The sequence below is a fragment of the Buteo buteo genome, chromosome 31, assembly GCF_964188355.1.
Source record: "Buteo buteo chromosome 31, bButBut1.hap1.1, whole genome shotgun sequence".
NCBI lineage: Eukaryota > Metazoa > Chordata > Aves > Accipitriformes > Accipitridae > Buteo > Buteo buteo.
This window is the reverse complement of record NC_134201.1, coordinates 1853675-1869071: the sequence shown is the minus strand read 5'-3', so window position 1 is coordinate 1869071 and position 15397 is coordinate 1853675. Positions and strand designations below refer to the sequence as shown.

General features: G+C 50.8%; 1 protein-coding gene across 1 annotated transcript; it reads left to right on the top strand.

The window, feature by feature from the left end:
• The first annotated feature begins 1481 nt into the window (after positions 1-1481).
• Positions 1482-2438, top strand: LOC142026116 (olfactory receptor 14A16-like). The gene has a single exon (XM_075018952.1). It carries the CDS (start codon positions 1482-1484, stop codon positions 2436-2438), a length of 957 nt encoding a protein of 318 aa, XP_074875053.1.
• The last annotated feature ends 12959 nt before the right edge of the window (positions 2439-15397 follow it).

Here is a 15397-nt window from a genome sequence, read left to right as displayed (position 1 = left end):
CCCCCAGGACGTTTCCAAGGGCACGTTTCAAGAGGAAGGTCAAAGCAGGGATTGCTATAAAGTTAAGGGGCTTTCCAGAGTCTGTGTTTTCTGTTTCCTAGTCTTGTGGAATCTGGGGGAGAAATGCAGAAGGAATTGTCTTGCTTGAACCAGTCCCTGAGACTCCTGAGCTGTAACTTGGAGTGATCAGTAAGTCTGAGAGGAGCCTCCTGAAGTAGAGCACAGGGACTGAGAACAACTGCCTGGCTGTGCTGGTGTCTGGGAGGTGGCATGCACAGCTGGGTAAGGGTAACTCTTTCCTGAGACAGCAGCTGCCTCTCCCCTTGCCTCTCTGAGCCAGTCGATCTCTGCTTTTTCCTTGGTTCTTCACTTGTCTGTGTTACTCTCATCTTGTTGCTGCTGTCTGTTTCTCTGGGGATGGGAATTTCACCTGCAGAGTTACACACTGATCTTGTGGGTCCTGCCATGCAGGTGTGTCCATGGGAAAAAGTGTCCCAGCTTTCCTATCATCTGAGGGGTTATGCTCAATGGTGTCTGTGGGGCTGGGGAATGAGCTGATTCTCCCTTACAGAGATGCCACCATGTCAGGTCACTTGGCTATCACCTCCGAGTGTCCTTCCAAGCTGTCAGCTGCCCTGCAGGATGCAAACCTCTCTCAGAGCATCTTTCTGTGATCTGAACGCCCCATGGAGAAGCACAGAGATGCTATGAATGAGGACATGCTCTTGAGCTGGTGAAATGAGCCTGGTGTGTCCTTGGCTAGAAGCAGGGTGCTGAGACTTTGAGAAAGGGGGAGACATTTGGTGGTCTGCAGTGGATGTCTCTGCTCTCAGCAGTGCCTGGTGGCTTTTCAGGGTAAAACAGGGGAGCGTGATCACCCTCCATCTCAGAAAAGTGCAAGCACAGTGCAAGTGGGAACTAGACAGAAGGACAGAGCAGGTCCCCCTCTCTCTGCACTAAGCCACAGGCAATCCTCTTGACTTGCCTGGCTCACGCTGTTCTCCCGGAGTGCAGCAGAAATGCTGAAGTTTCCCGAGATGTAAGAAAACTCCCCAGGGGCGATGTGGGCAGCTGTAAAAAACCCTAGAACTCTTAAACTGCTTTTACCTTCCTGATTCCTTAGCACTGGGAGTGCAGATGCAGCCAATCCCGTCTGTGTTAGAAGTGGTTTCAGCTGACAAAGTCAAACACCAGACTGGCCCCTGTCCGCACCAATCCCATGAACCCACTGCTGCAGAGCAGGGCTGACTTTCCAAGAGCCCATGGGCAGAGGCCCTGCTCTTCATTGCACGCTCAGCCAGCACCAAGCTGGGCTCCAGCCACAGACCTGAAGGAAGGTCTCCGGGAAAAGGAAAAGGGTCTGTGCGTGTGAGAGTGGGAGGGCCTATGGGAAATGGCTGTGATATTGCTCAGACAATAATGCCCTGACTCTTCACTGTCTTTTTTCTACTTTGACAGCAACACATTCCCAGGGGATGAAGATGTCCAACGGAAGCTCCATCACCCAGTTCCTCCTCCTGGCATTTGCAGACAGACGGGAGCTGCAGCTCTTGCACTTCTGGCTCTTCCTGGGCATCTACCTTGCTGCCCTCCTGGGAAATGGCCTCGTCATCACCACCGTAGCCTGTGACCACCACCTCCACACACCCATGTACTTCTTCCTCCTCAACCTCTCCCTCCTCGACTTGGGCTCCATCTCCACCACTGTCCCTAAAGCCATGGCCAACTCCCTCTGGGACAACAGGGCCATCTCCTATGCAGGATGTGCTGCCCAGGTCTTTCTGTTAGTCTTTTTGATCTCAGCAGAATATTTTCTTCTCACTGTCATGGCCTATGACCGCTACGTTGCCATCTGCAAACCCCTGCACTACAGGACCCTCCTGGGCAGCGGAGCTTGTGTCCACATGGCAGCAGCTGCCTGGGGCTGTGGGTTTCTCAGTGCTGTGCTGCACACTGCCAATACATTTTCACTACCCCTCTGCCAAGGCAATGCTGTGGATCAGTTCTTCTGTGAAATCCCCCAGATTCTCAAGCTCTCCTGCTCAGATGCCTACCTCAGGGAAGTTGGGGTACTTGCAGTTGGTGTCTGTTTAGCATTTGGGTGTTTTGTTTTCATTGTGCTGTCCTATGTGCAGATCTTCAGGGCTGTGCTGAGGGTCCCCTCCGAGCAGGGACGGCACAAAGCCTTTTCCACGTGCCTCCCTCACCTGGTTGTGGTCTCCTTGTTTATAGGCACTGCCACAATTGCCTACCTGAAGCCCCCCTCCATCTCCTCCCCATCCCTGGACCTGCTGGTGGCAGTTCTGTACTCGGTGGTGCCTCCAGCCGTGAACCCACTCATCTACAGCATGAGAAACCATGAGATCAAGGATGCCTTCAGAAGAATAACGACTGGATGCTTTTCAGAAGGGATAAACTGCCTCTTGTCTTCTGCATAGTACTTGTATTTCATTACAGACCCCACCTGTCTTTTGCTGGTCTTTTCATGGTGATTTTGGGTGTGGTTTTATTCCTTCTATTTCACTTTGTTTTACTTATCTGAATGCTTTCCACAAAGAAATGTCTTTATTTCTCTGCTTTCTAATTCATAGTCTGTCCAGGCTTTTCTGTGCCCTGGAAGCTCTGCAAATAAGGAGCCATACCCTCTGTGTGTTTAAACAAAATAAAGGGCCCTGCAGTGTCTTTTTTTCCTGAGATCCTTCCTCCAAGACCTTCTCTGCAGCTGCAGGGAGCAGTGCCTGTGTGTAGAGGGGAAGAAGAAAGGAGTCCTGGCACAGCAGCAGTGCTAGGGATCACCAGCGCTTGGTCTTTTCTGACCTTTTCTCTTCCCACTTCCATGCTTTCCTTCTGAACCCTTGGGTTGGGGGAAGGCCTGAGTGCTCTTGAAGCTTGGTTAGAGTCCTGCTGTGTGTCAGGCCTGTGACTGCAGGCAAGGACAGGCAATGGGCACTTGTGTGACAGAGCTGGGCTCCATAGCAGCATTTCCATCATACAAGGGGATCTCCTCAGGCCTTGTGCCACAGATGCCTCTCCCCCTGGGGCTCAGCCCTCTCCACCCCTGAGGAGTTGCTGTGCCCTTCAGAGGGTCTGGGGCTGTGGGGTGAGTGCCCAGAGCTCTGCTGCACCCTGTGGCGGGCACTGCTGTAGGGCCATGCCAGACTGGGCTGTGCTGGGGAGAGGGCAGAGGAGGTGGAGGGAGGTCAAAGAAGTGAGGAGAGTTTAGGTGTAGCTAATCTGATCTGGAAAGTGCCCAGGAGAGAAAAATATAAGTGTATATCTTGGAGTGTGTGACTATGCATGGCAAGGATTCACATCAGGGTTTTGTCGTTCAGAGCCAGGCCCTGTGCAAGCATGGAAGTCATGCAGATTCAGGGGAGAGGAGGAGTCTGGTCTGTGCCCTTGGTGGTGTGGACAGACAGGGAAGATGGCTCAGGGCCTTTGTCACCCCCAGCATCTCTCTTTGGCCATTTCCAGCCCTTTACGGTCAACACAGGTTTATGGGTGAGTTTTGCTGTGAGGCCACCTTCATCTTCCTGCTGGGCCAAAGGCTGGTTTTGGGGAACAGGCAGCCCTGCCCAGCTTCTCTCCTTCCCCAGACCCTGGCAGAGCAGAGCTGTCTGCAAAACCCCATGTAGAACAAGGCTTGGGCAGGACATGGTTCACGTGCTGGGGAAGCTGCAAAAGTAGGAGGGGCATGGTAGAACTGTGATCTCAAGGCCATCATAGGGATCACAATGGGGGGAAGGTCCCCAACCTTGACTCTTCCCTTTCTCATTTTGTGCCTGCAGAGTGGGGCCGTGGGACCGTGTATGGTCAGTGGCGCTGGGCCAGCACAAGGACAGGTGCCATGAAGCAGCTGCCAGGAGGCAGGGTCACATTACCCCCTTGCTGCAAATTCTTCTACTCATCCCAGCCTGAAGAGGTGCATGGAGGATGGTGAAGAGGGGGGTAAAAGTCAGTACAGAACAACTCTGCCACTCCTTCCTCCTCACACTTCTCCCCTGTTCCAGCTTGGCTCTCCTCCATGGGATCCCACAATATTTGTTTTCAAGGCAATGTGGGGGTCATTTCTTTCTGTCTTAGCTTTCTCCTTTATACTCACAGAATCACAGACATGTTGAGATTGGAACGGACCTCTGGAGACCATCTGGTTCAACCCCCTCAGCTGAGGAAGGGTCAGCTAGAGTATGTTGCTCAGCACCTTATCTAGGTGGGTATGGAATACCTCCACAGATGAGGACTCCACAACCTCTCTGGGCAGCCTGTTCCAGTGTTTAACCACCCACAGAGTCAAACGGTGTTTTCTTGGGTTCAGATGGACTTTTATACACATTAATAATATGCCTCCAAGACTTTTCTTCTCCAGGCTGAACAGTCCCACATCTCTCAGCCTATTGTCCTCTGAGGGATTCTCCAGTCCCTTAAACCAGCTTTGTGGCCCTTTGCTGCACTTGCTTGAGTAGGTCAACAAGTATGATGCACTGGGCAGCGTAGCACTTGACACTGCACTCCAGCTGTGGCCTCATCAGTGCTGAGTAGAGGGGAAGGATCACCTCCCTCCCTCTGCCAGCAAGGCTTCTCCTAATGCAGCCCAGGAGGCTGTTGGCCTTTGCCATGAGGGTGCATTGCTTGCCCATGCTCAGCTGCTTGTCCTCTGGGACCTCAAGGTCCTTCTCTGTGGAGCTGCTATCTATCTGGTTGATCCCCAGCATGATGTCCACAGTGGGGTTGCATCACAGGCTGTCCTCCCCCAGGGACTTGTCCTTCTTGAAGATGAGCTTCACCTCTGACACAGGTCCCACAGTGCTGCAGAGTCACCTGGGACAGCAAACCCCTCTCCTGCCAGGGCTGCACAGCCCAGGCCTCTTTCTCTCTGGCCTTGGGGACTGCAGCTTTTGCTCTTGATGGGAACCTCATTCATCATGATGTTGCCACCTGCCATCTACTCCAGCATGCCTCTGCTCAGAAGCCAAGCTTTTCTAGACAAGGGCTCCCATCACTTGGTAGAAGCTTTCCTTGTTACAAGTCTGCCCGTGGCCCTGGAGCCACATCTGAGTGTTGCAGTCCTCATGGGCATCAAAGCCCACCGCCTGGGGTGTGGACAGCGGGAGCGCTGCATAGCACGGCAGAGCTGTGACATGAGTGGAATAAGCTGAGGTGAGGAAGGACAGCTCCCACGGGTTTTTTGGTGAATGGAGGCACAACATTTTTAAGAGAGACCGACACAGAAGGTGAGAAGTGGGGGATGCCTTGTGTGATGTCAGGGCAGCTCAGATAAGTGTGGACATTCTCTATGGGACAGGCAACTGATGAGGTGGGAGCTTCTGTGTGGCTCAGCTTCTGAATAGGCCATCCAGTCTGATGCTCACCTGGACCTGGAACTCCCAGAAGAGGAAGAGCTGGTCAGGGATGTGAAGACTGGTGTCAGCCTTGGCCATAGTGACCATGAAATTGGGGTGTCCCAGATCCCCAGGGATGGGAAGAAGGAGAGTAGCAGAGAGCAGACCCTGCCCATCAGGGAATGAGAATTTGGCCTATTGAGGGCACTGGCAGGTGGGGTCTAAGATGGCAGTGTCAGGGCCCTGAGCAGCATCACCTGCAGCCTTCACCCACACCTCTGTCCATGGGCCCAGGAGACCATTGAAGCCTAGGCCTGAGTTTCAGCCCCAGCTTGATCTATGCTGTAGGGCTACTGGTCTCCAGACACAGCCATAAACACAGCCTTGCCTGTCCATGGACCTTGTTGATTCGGACTTGCAGGCTCACTTCCCAGCTTGATCCTTTACGGGATGCACAGTGGAAGAACTCTGTGGCCCTCCAAGTGCCAGACCCCAGCTGAGTCATGGAGGCCTAGGGCCTTTCTGCTTCCTTTCTTCCTGTCATCCCTTGGTCAGGTTTTGGGAGGAGAGGAAGGAAAAGCAGGGGTGGTTTCCAGGTGCCAATGATTGAACTGGGGGAGCAGAGTCATCACATGTGAAAAGATCTAAAGGCTACGCCAGTTCAAAACTGGTATCTTCTGCTGGAACCTGGCAGCTCTGAGATCCCTCCATCTCCCTCTCTTGTAGCAAGCAATCTGATAGTGCCCCAGTCACAGGCTTTCTTTCAATTCTCTTTGCAGACTAAAGCACCCCATTGTTCTGCAGATATGCCAGGAGACTTGCATAAGGAACCCACTCCTGTGGACAAGAAGGTGGATGTTCCCAGGAATCTCAGGAGGCGTGGCATACCCATAGCTGTGGTCAGGGAGCTGGTCAAAAGCCTCGTCTTCATTTCTGTAATGGTGGCCTAGATGCCTGGTTCATGTGTCAGCTCTCTCTGTGGATGCTGACATTTACTGAGCAACCTGGTCTGACCTCAGACATGGCCCTGCTAGGAGCTGGGCATTGGATTACAGACCACCTGAGCTCCCTTCCAACCTCAATTGTCCAATAAGCATATGATGTACAGACCCTCGCCTCCAAATCGATCTCTTCTTGTAGAGCGTGTGGCAAGGCACAGGCTCCTGGAAGGGCTGGTGGGCAAGAGACTGTTGGGGAGTCTCTAGTCCAGTCTCCAGGCTGGCTGTGACTTTGAGGAGCAAGGAAGATCTCCAAAGGTGGACATCATAACAACACTCCTCCTAGTCTATTTTATTTTTCCCTAAGGCTCAGCCTAAAGCTCCCAAGAGGCAATTTGTGGCTGTTGCCTCTGTCATATCATTGGCCACTGCAGAAGAGAGCTTGGCTCCACCATCTCTCCAGGTAGCTGTAGGCTCTTATGAGGTGGCCCCAGGCCTCCTTCAGCAGGCTAGAGAGGCCAAGTTCCCTCAGACTCTCCTCACAGCTCGTGCCTTAAGCCCCTCACTCCACCTTGGCAGACCTCATCCAGACCTTCTTCAGTTCCTCCACTCTCCTTTTGAAATGGGAGGCCCACTGGCTCATACAGCATCATCCTGCTGCCCAGACCTTTCTGCTCAGAGCACTCCTTAGCCGGCCACATCTCTACCCATGCTGCTGCACGGAGTTGTTGTGCAGCTTGTGGGTTGGGACAAAAACAGATAATAGTTGAATGAAAAAAGATTAAAACAAATATAAAGCCAACCCAACAGGCAATGCAAAGGCAATCACTTGCCACCTCCCACAAGCAGACTGACACCCAGCCAGTCTCCCTTCAACAGACACCTTGAACGACAGGAAACTCCACCTTCTTCGTCCTCTGCCCGAGATTTTATTGCTGAGCTTGACGTCATATGGTATGGAATATCCCTTTGGTCAGATGGGGTCAGCTTGCCTGGCTGTGTCCCATTCTGTCCCAGATTCTCTCCCACCCCCAGCCTACTTGCTGGGAGGGAGCAGAGTGAGAAACAGAGAAGGCCTTGACGCTGTGCAAACACTATTCAGCAACAGCTAAAATGCTGGTGTGTTATCAACATTGTTTCAGGCACCAATGCAAAACATAACACCATAGGGGTTGCTACGAAGGAAGTGAACCCCACCCCAGCCAGACCCAGGACACTTGAACCAGGGTCCCAAAACTGGACACAGTAGTGTACAGGTGGTTTGACAAGTGATGGGCAGGGGACACAATAATTTCCCTCACTCTTTTGGCGAGGCTCTTCTTGCTACACTCCAGGACACTGCTGGCCACCTCTGCTACCAGGTAGCCCTGAATCATGTGGATCACTGCTGGATCGTGTTTTGCCTTCTGTCCCCCAGCACCACCAGGGCTGTTTCCTCAGAGATGCTCTCTGGCCAGGCAGTCCCCTTCCCCTGCCACTGCAGGCTGTTAGTCTATCCCAGGCGCAGGATCTGGCCTTTGTCTTTCTTGTATCTCACAAAGTCCCTGACAGGACAGTCCTTCTGCCTGTTAGGTTCCCCTGAATGGCATCCCAAGGCACAGGAATGCTCCTCCCAATATAGTGCCATCAACAAACGTGGTGAGAATTGTGTCCTCTGGGTCATGCTTACAGGTGTTAAACTGCACAGCGTCCAGGAGACTCCCCTGTGCAGCCCCACAGTGCCCCAATATATACCCTGGCCTCCAGGTAGGGTACGGCCCCTTCAACACTGTCATCTCAGCATCATCATCCAACTGGTGTTTTGCCCATCTCTTTGTCTATCCATCCAGACCATAAAGTCCTAACTTGAGTAGAAGAATATTGAGGGAGACCGTGCCAAAAGTCTTGCTGAAGTGGAGGTAAACAACATCCACTGTGCTCCCCTCATGCACAAATGCACTTCGTCATGATGGCAATCATGTTGGCAAGGCCTTTTTTACCCTTGGGAAGTCCATGCCGATGTTGTCCTTTTTTAGGTGCCCAGAAATGTCACCCATGAGGAGTCACTCAATGGCACGTTCCTCATCAAAGTGACCTTGTACAGCCTGCGGTTCCCTGGGTTGCACTTTTGGCCTCTTTAGAAGATGGGCACAACGTTGGGTTGTGTTCAGTCTGAAGAGACCCCTACCAATTCCATGACACTTTAAAGAGGACGTTCCAAAGAAATATCAGTTCTCCCCTGTAACTTCATTTCCACTATTCTGCCTGTCCTACGGTGTATTTAGTTGCTCTAGTCTTTCATATACTTACACTTGGTCTGATACAATGACCATTTCTGAAAGTCATCTTTTCAGATGCAGACTGCCTGGGCAAAGGCCCTTTCCATGATGCTCCACTGCTCTCCTTCCCTTACTCTTTGTTCATCAAGATACCTCTCCCCTATGCAGCTGCTTTGAGCTTCAGGGAGCTAAGAGCTTGCCTGTCTTCCAGTAGTCTAATTGCCTCTTTAGCCAATTCTTTAATTGTGTTTATCTCTAACTTTTTAGTATCTGTCACAAACATTTCTCATAAGACTATCCCTTGTAGAAAGGCAGCCTCATTAGGGGCAGCTGGTACTTCGCATGTGGTTGAGGAGTGTGACTTATTGTTTGTGAAACGTAAAAATTATTTACTTTGTTTTGCTTGCAAATAGGAAGAATTCTTCTGGGCCTGTGTGCAGCCAGCTCTCTAAGGAGAGCAGGGGGGAGATGATGCAATGGAGCTGTAACCTCCAGCTGTAGAGATCAGTGGAGAAGCCTGAGGCAAGGGACAGAGATGTAAGCCCCCAGGTGGCCAATGTCAGAAGTGCTGAGGTTTGAGCGGTGAGGAGCAAGGGTGTCCATACAGTGTCAGACCTCAAGGGACTGCTTTTCCCAGCTGTCCAGACCTCCAGAGGAGACACTCTGGATCATTAGCACTTGGAGAATGCTTCTATCACCTCTTCTCCAAACTGAAAAGTAAGACAAACTACCCTTTAAAAGAAAAAAATCATGGGTATAGGTGCACTTTGAAATCTTCCTCCTTAACTACACTAGGAAGTTTTTCTAATTAGCTATACAAGTCTTGCAGACTTTGAGATAATTGCAGGAAGACACAAGGCTCGTTAGGGCTTTCTGTATTTTAATGAGCCCCATGGTGTGTTTGAGGCTCAGCCCATGAACCTCAGCTACTGAGAGCAGACTGAAAGAAACTTCTCAAGAAGTCAAAGTCAGAAGCAAAGTACCTTGAAGCAGTAATGGGCCCCACTGAGGGCCATTCCTGGCAAAGCCTCCCCAGGGACTCGTTAGAGCAGAAAACTGGAGGCTGTGATTGCAGGTAGGCAAAAGCACTGTGCAGGTGGCTGTAATGCTGAGAAAACCCTTGCTTTGTTTTATGCAGCAGAAAGGCCAAGCCCTGATCCCCAGGCCCTGGGAAGGCAGATCCTGTCCCTCATGCATGGCTCAGGCCTCTTCCTGGGTCAGCAGGATGTGAGGGTGAGCAATGCCAAGTGTAGGGAAACTGTGCAACACCTCCCAGCCTCCCCAAGCAGGGGTGAGGAAGGAACTACGTCCAGAGCCTCAAAACCAGTTTTGCCTGGTAGGCCTTGGTGGCAGAGGCAGCTGACAAAGCCAGGACAACAAATACCTTGGACCTGTTCTGCCTTTCAGCCTTGCCAGAGCACTTGGCCATCTCTACTGCAGGCTGTCATAACCTGTCCCATGCCTTATCTCTTTCCCTTCAGGCTGTTGACATCCACCTTGCTTTCCTACCTAGCTCTCACCCCAGCATTTCTATTCCTTTGTTGATGTCTCTCCAGCCTGGCTGGGTTTTGACGGGAGAGGGCTATTTAGACCTGGCCTAACTAACCGAGCGGGCAGGGTCGACCAGGAGTTCCTACTGCAAAGGACGAGGTAGACCTGGCCTCCCTAATGGCACCATTGGAGTAGACCAGGCCTCCCTAACTGCGCAGGCTGGGTAGACCTGGCCTCCCTACTCGCGCAGGCAGAGTCAGACCAGGTCTCTTAGCTGGTGCCGGTGGGGTAGACCTGGCCTCCCTAAACGCACGGAAGGGGTAGACCTGGCCTCCCTACACGCGTGGGTTGGGTAGATCTAGCCTCCCTAACCGCTTAGGTGGGGTAGACCAGGCCTCCTGACCGGCGCCGGTGGGGTAGACATGGTCTCCCTACCTGAGCAGGCGGAGTAGACCTGGCCTCCCTGATGCGCGGAATAAACTTTACAACTCGGAGAGTTATAAAGCAGGCATGGTTATTTCAGCGCCGGGTACACGGGGGACTGCACCACCTGTCGTGCACACCATCAAGCTCGTTAGTGAAGTTTAAATACCTGTGTGATATAAATATTAATTATATTTCCCGGAAACCTTATACATATTCATTACATTTCAGAGAAAACATTAACATATGCAAATGCCCTTCGCGCAGTCGCATTTGTAGCCTTGGGTGGTTGTCGGGTGTTCTTTGGGGGTCTTATCATCCTCTTCCTTGCTTAACCGTTCTTTACTGTTGTGGAGGATCTACAGGGGTCATCACACACAGGCCGATGTGATCAAGTGAAGTCCATTTACTACAACGTTTGATACAGTTATATACCTTATGCGCTTGTGCACGCGCTTTATACAATACTCTAATTGGTACAATACCAGGTTTCACGCGACACTATCTTATTCTCTATTGGCTGCGCAAGCTTCTTCACGAGGTGTCCAGCAGTCACTTATCTCATTCTTCAGCATCCAGGTGTTGTTTGCCAGGCTCTTCTTATCTTCTTTTTTCCCAGCGTACAAGGACACAGCGTCCTTGTCTGCTCCAGCGTTTTGTAAACTTACGCTTCGTTCCCACATAACGGCTGGATTGCTCACATGCCTTTGCCCAGCCGAGAAATCCTCAACAATTCCCCCTTTTTGGTTTTGAGCAATCCAAGCTTACTTAATAATTTGGGATGCCATTTTTCCTTAACAAGCTGAACAAGGTAAAATTATTGCAATAGCTAAAATCACAATAACTACAATAATGCCCATAATTCTTTGAGCCAACCCATTACCCCTAATGACCCAGACCATGAGGACTATGAGGAAGATGAACCATCCATACATTCTTGTGCCATCTTGCTCCGCGAACTCAGCCCAGCAATCGGTAGGTGCCAGCTTTCCGTGGGCATCCCCACAGAGGCAACGATGGCCTCACCGCACAGCAGCCCGATGCTCTTCGGAAAATCCCGGTTTCTATACATTTGCAGAGGAACAGGTTTCAGCACACGTGGCCAGCGGGTGCCAAAAGTCCGCCTCGCTTGCAATCTATGACGCATGCACTCGCTGGCCAGGTGCGCTGCACGAGTCATAGTCATCTTGTCTATTGGTTCATAGGCTTTACGATGCAGTAGCAATGCACAGAGAATCTTGACCTATTATGTTATCCAAGGTGACCTATACATTAGTTTTCGGTTGAGGTGGTATTCATGTTGCCACATCATCTATGATGCTCCAGATGATGATGGTCGTGCAAATCGAACAGGAGTCCGTCGTGGGCCTGTATCTGTGGAAACACAATCAACCTCGTTCCCAGGTTATTAATGGAAATAGACCTTACCCCTAATTTTGGCTCTAACTTTTGCGTTTACCCCACACTGTCTTCCCGTAATCACACTATGTTTAATCAAATTATGCTTAACACACCTCTTTACCTAAAGCAAGTTCTACATACAATAAGGCACACTGTTCTAAAAACCTCTCTGAAGGACTCAACGTCCGCTAGTCCTCTAAAGTGTAATACTCTATTAGTCAGAATCTGTTGGATCAGTGGCTCCAGCACCCGCCGGTGCCGCGCCAGTTGCCGCTGGGACGATTCCGGGTCCTTATACATTACCGTGATTCCTGTACTTTGTTGTGTCCTTTCTGCCTGTGAAAGAGCATGATGCACTACCATTCGTGGGTCTTTGTGATCACCTGTCAATCTAAGATAATCTAGCACAAAAAAGGCTTTGGCCAATCGTTCCTCTGGGAGTAAGCCCTGGGTTCCCCCCTTTTGTTTTTGCAGCATGCTCTTTAGGATCTGGTTGGCCCGTTTGACAATAGCCTGTCCTGTGGGAAGATGAGGAATACCTGTACCATGGTCAATCCCCCACAAATTACAAAATCAAGCAAATCGTATAGGACCATAGGCCGGGCTGTTGTCCATCTTAATTTCTTTAGGCACACCCAGCACTGCAAAAGAAGTGTGAAGATGTCATTCAATATGTAAGGCCTTTTCTCCAGTTTGTACCGTGGCCCACATGGCAGCAGGATAGGTATCAATCTGCACGTGCACTCGTACCCAAGAGTTCTACCAGAGGGGCCATATCGTTATTAGTGATACCGCAAAGATTCCGCACCCACTGGCTATCTCCCACAAGCTTCTGGACATCATGTACTGTTGAAATTTCTAACATTGCTAGCATCTATGTGCCACCCCAAACACTTCCAAGGTGCTGCCTTTTGCACCTTTTCAGGAGTAATTATTACTCCGCGATGGCTTGAGATGTCCTGCAATTGAGTTAAAATTTCATCCTGTGGCAAGTTCCTTCCCGCCATCAAAATGTAACTGAGGAAACTGCTTCCTTACAGGCTTTAATCCCCAGGCCACATATACCTGACACGTAGTGGGGGAATTGCACATTCCTTGCGGTAACACGACCCAATGGTATCTCTTATAGGGCTCTGCCTTGTTAATCGATGGTACCGAAAAGGCAAACCGTTCAGCGCCACCTGGGTGCAAGGGAATGGTGAAAAAACAATCCGTTAGATCTATAATTAACAAATCCCATTCTTCTGGAAGCATAACTGGAAACGGCAAACCTGGCTGCAGGGCTCCCATACTGTGCATCACTGCATTCACAGCTCTGAGACCATGTAACAGTCTCCATTTCCCAGTTTTCTTGGGAATGGTAAATATTGGTGTATGCCATGGACCAGTAGAAGGAACAACATGTCCCGCTCTCAATTGGTCCTCAACTAACTCTTGTATTTGTAGCAGCCTTTCAGAATTTAGTGGCCACTGATCAATCCAAACAGGTTCATCTGTTTTCCAGCTAATTTTCAGGATTGGCCGCCCCCAGTGACTGCTCCTAAAAAGGATGGGTCACTAACATTGCCTTCATTTGGCTCAATAAATCACGGTCTATGAGGCCAAACAATTCAGTTGGGGTAGTCATGACATACGGACGCGTCGTAACGTTTTCACCGTAGGGGAACACAAATGTAATCGGAAGCTGACTTACTAAGGTGGCTTGTGTGCCCCCTACCCCTGCAATGCCAAAATTTGGATCGATCAGTGGCCATGATGGAGGCCAAATATATCGTGAAATAATCGTAACATCACCTCCTGTAGCGATTGTCATCAGTTTCTTGAGGATAACGCCGTCAGGCCCTTCCAATTGCACTACCTTTTCTGGTTTACCCGTTGTTATGTCCATGGCAAGGTATACCTGTGGTTTCCCTGTGGAGCCAAATCCACCATCCCCACGTTGTACTTCACCTGGGTTTGGAACACACGACCTGAATGGAACTAATTGTGCTATTCTGGTACCTTTAGGAATAGAAACAAGAGGGATTAAAACAAGAATCATAATGTTCACAGTCCCACAAAAATCTGCATCAATAAGCCCTGGGACTACCAAAATTCCTTTTAGAGCTGTTGAAGATCGTCCCATTAAAAAGGCACTAAGCCCGAACCCCAGAGGCCTCTTTATGTTGCTATCCACCAAGTGTACCCCTGTGTCCATCAACGTAATGTCTACTGCAGTTTCCACATCCACGCCGGAGCTCCCTGCAGCGGTGGATCTGGTGGTCACGAGGCTGCCTGAGGGCTGGCAGCCCAAGATCCTTGCGTTTGTGTCGTCGCGCAAGGGGCCGTCACGGTCGGTGTAAAGTTTCCCTTCTTCCTGTATTCTTGGTGGTATTGTCATCTTTCTTAGCAGAAGCTGTACATTTGCTCCTAATGTGTCCACGTTTGCCACAGTTAAAACACTTGACCAAGGGTGTCTTACTGGCCTTGTGCTTCTTTGTAGCTCCTCGTGGAGCTGCGACAACATAGGCTGTTTTCTGTGAGTCCACAGCTCGATCCATGTATTCTAGCATATCAACGACGGCCGCATTTCTCGGCAAATTACACAATGCTCTGCGCGTCTTCTCATTAGCATTTTCGAAAGCGAGCATTTTGAACATGTTTTCTTTCATTTGCTCAGTCATGTCAGGGTGGTCATAGATTGCCCTATGCAGTCTATTAATAGACTGTGCGAAAGGTTCATTATGCTCCTGTTTCACCTGAGTAAAAGTATGGTTTCGAATATTGTCTGGTATGGAAAGAAAAGCTTGATAGGCCAAGAGCTGTGATAGGTGATGAACTGCAGTGCTACATTGTAACTGGGCGTTCCCTGATGCGAAGGGTCCAGTACCCATCAGCATCTGTGTGGTTACTCCCTATAAGGGATCTGTTCGTTGTCGTGGCGTTGCTTGTTCCCGATCACAGAACGTCTCCGACTGCTGGAAAAACAACATTTGGGCGGGCTCCAAAACCAAATGTGCTAGCTGTTTAACATCTTGAGGTATCAGCGTATCAGAAGAAAAAATGAATTGCAGCAATTGTTGAGCTAACACAGACTTAATACCATTCTGACTCACAGCATTCCTTAATCTCTCAATGACCTTCCAGTCAAACGCCTCCCATTTTTTCTGTCCATTTAATGCAATAACTGGGAATGCTTGGAGCATAGTCCCTTTATAATGGCATCTCTTATTATTCCCCTCCAATGCCTCTGCCTTTCTTCTGCAGAGGTTACTGCAGGTGACTCCGCGCCTATCGCGGGCACAGTCGGTTTCACCGTCTCGGATTCCGAAAGGCGGGATGGATGAACGGGCGGTGGCGGGGGCGCGGATAGGCCTGCCCGGGGACCGGCCACGGCCACGGCTGGCGTCGGCCAGTGCATGGCCGGCTGACACGGGCCGCTGTCAATGGGCGGGGGGGGGCGGAAAGGTAGGGGAGGAAGGAGAGGGCAGGGGGAGGGGGGCAGGAGAGGGCGGGGGGAGGGGGGCAGGAGGGGGCGTGGGGAGGGGGGCAGGGGCCGAGGGAGGTG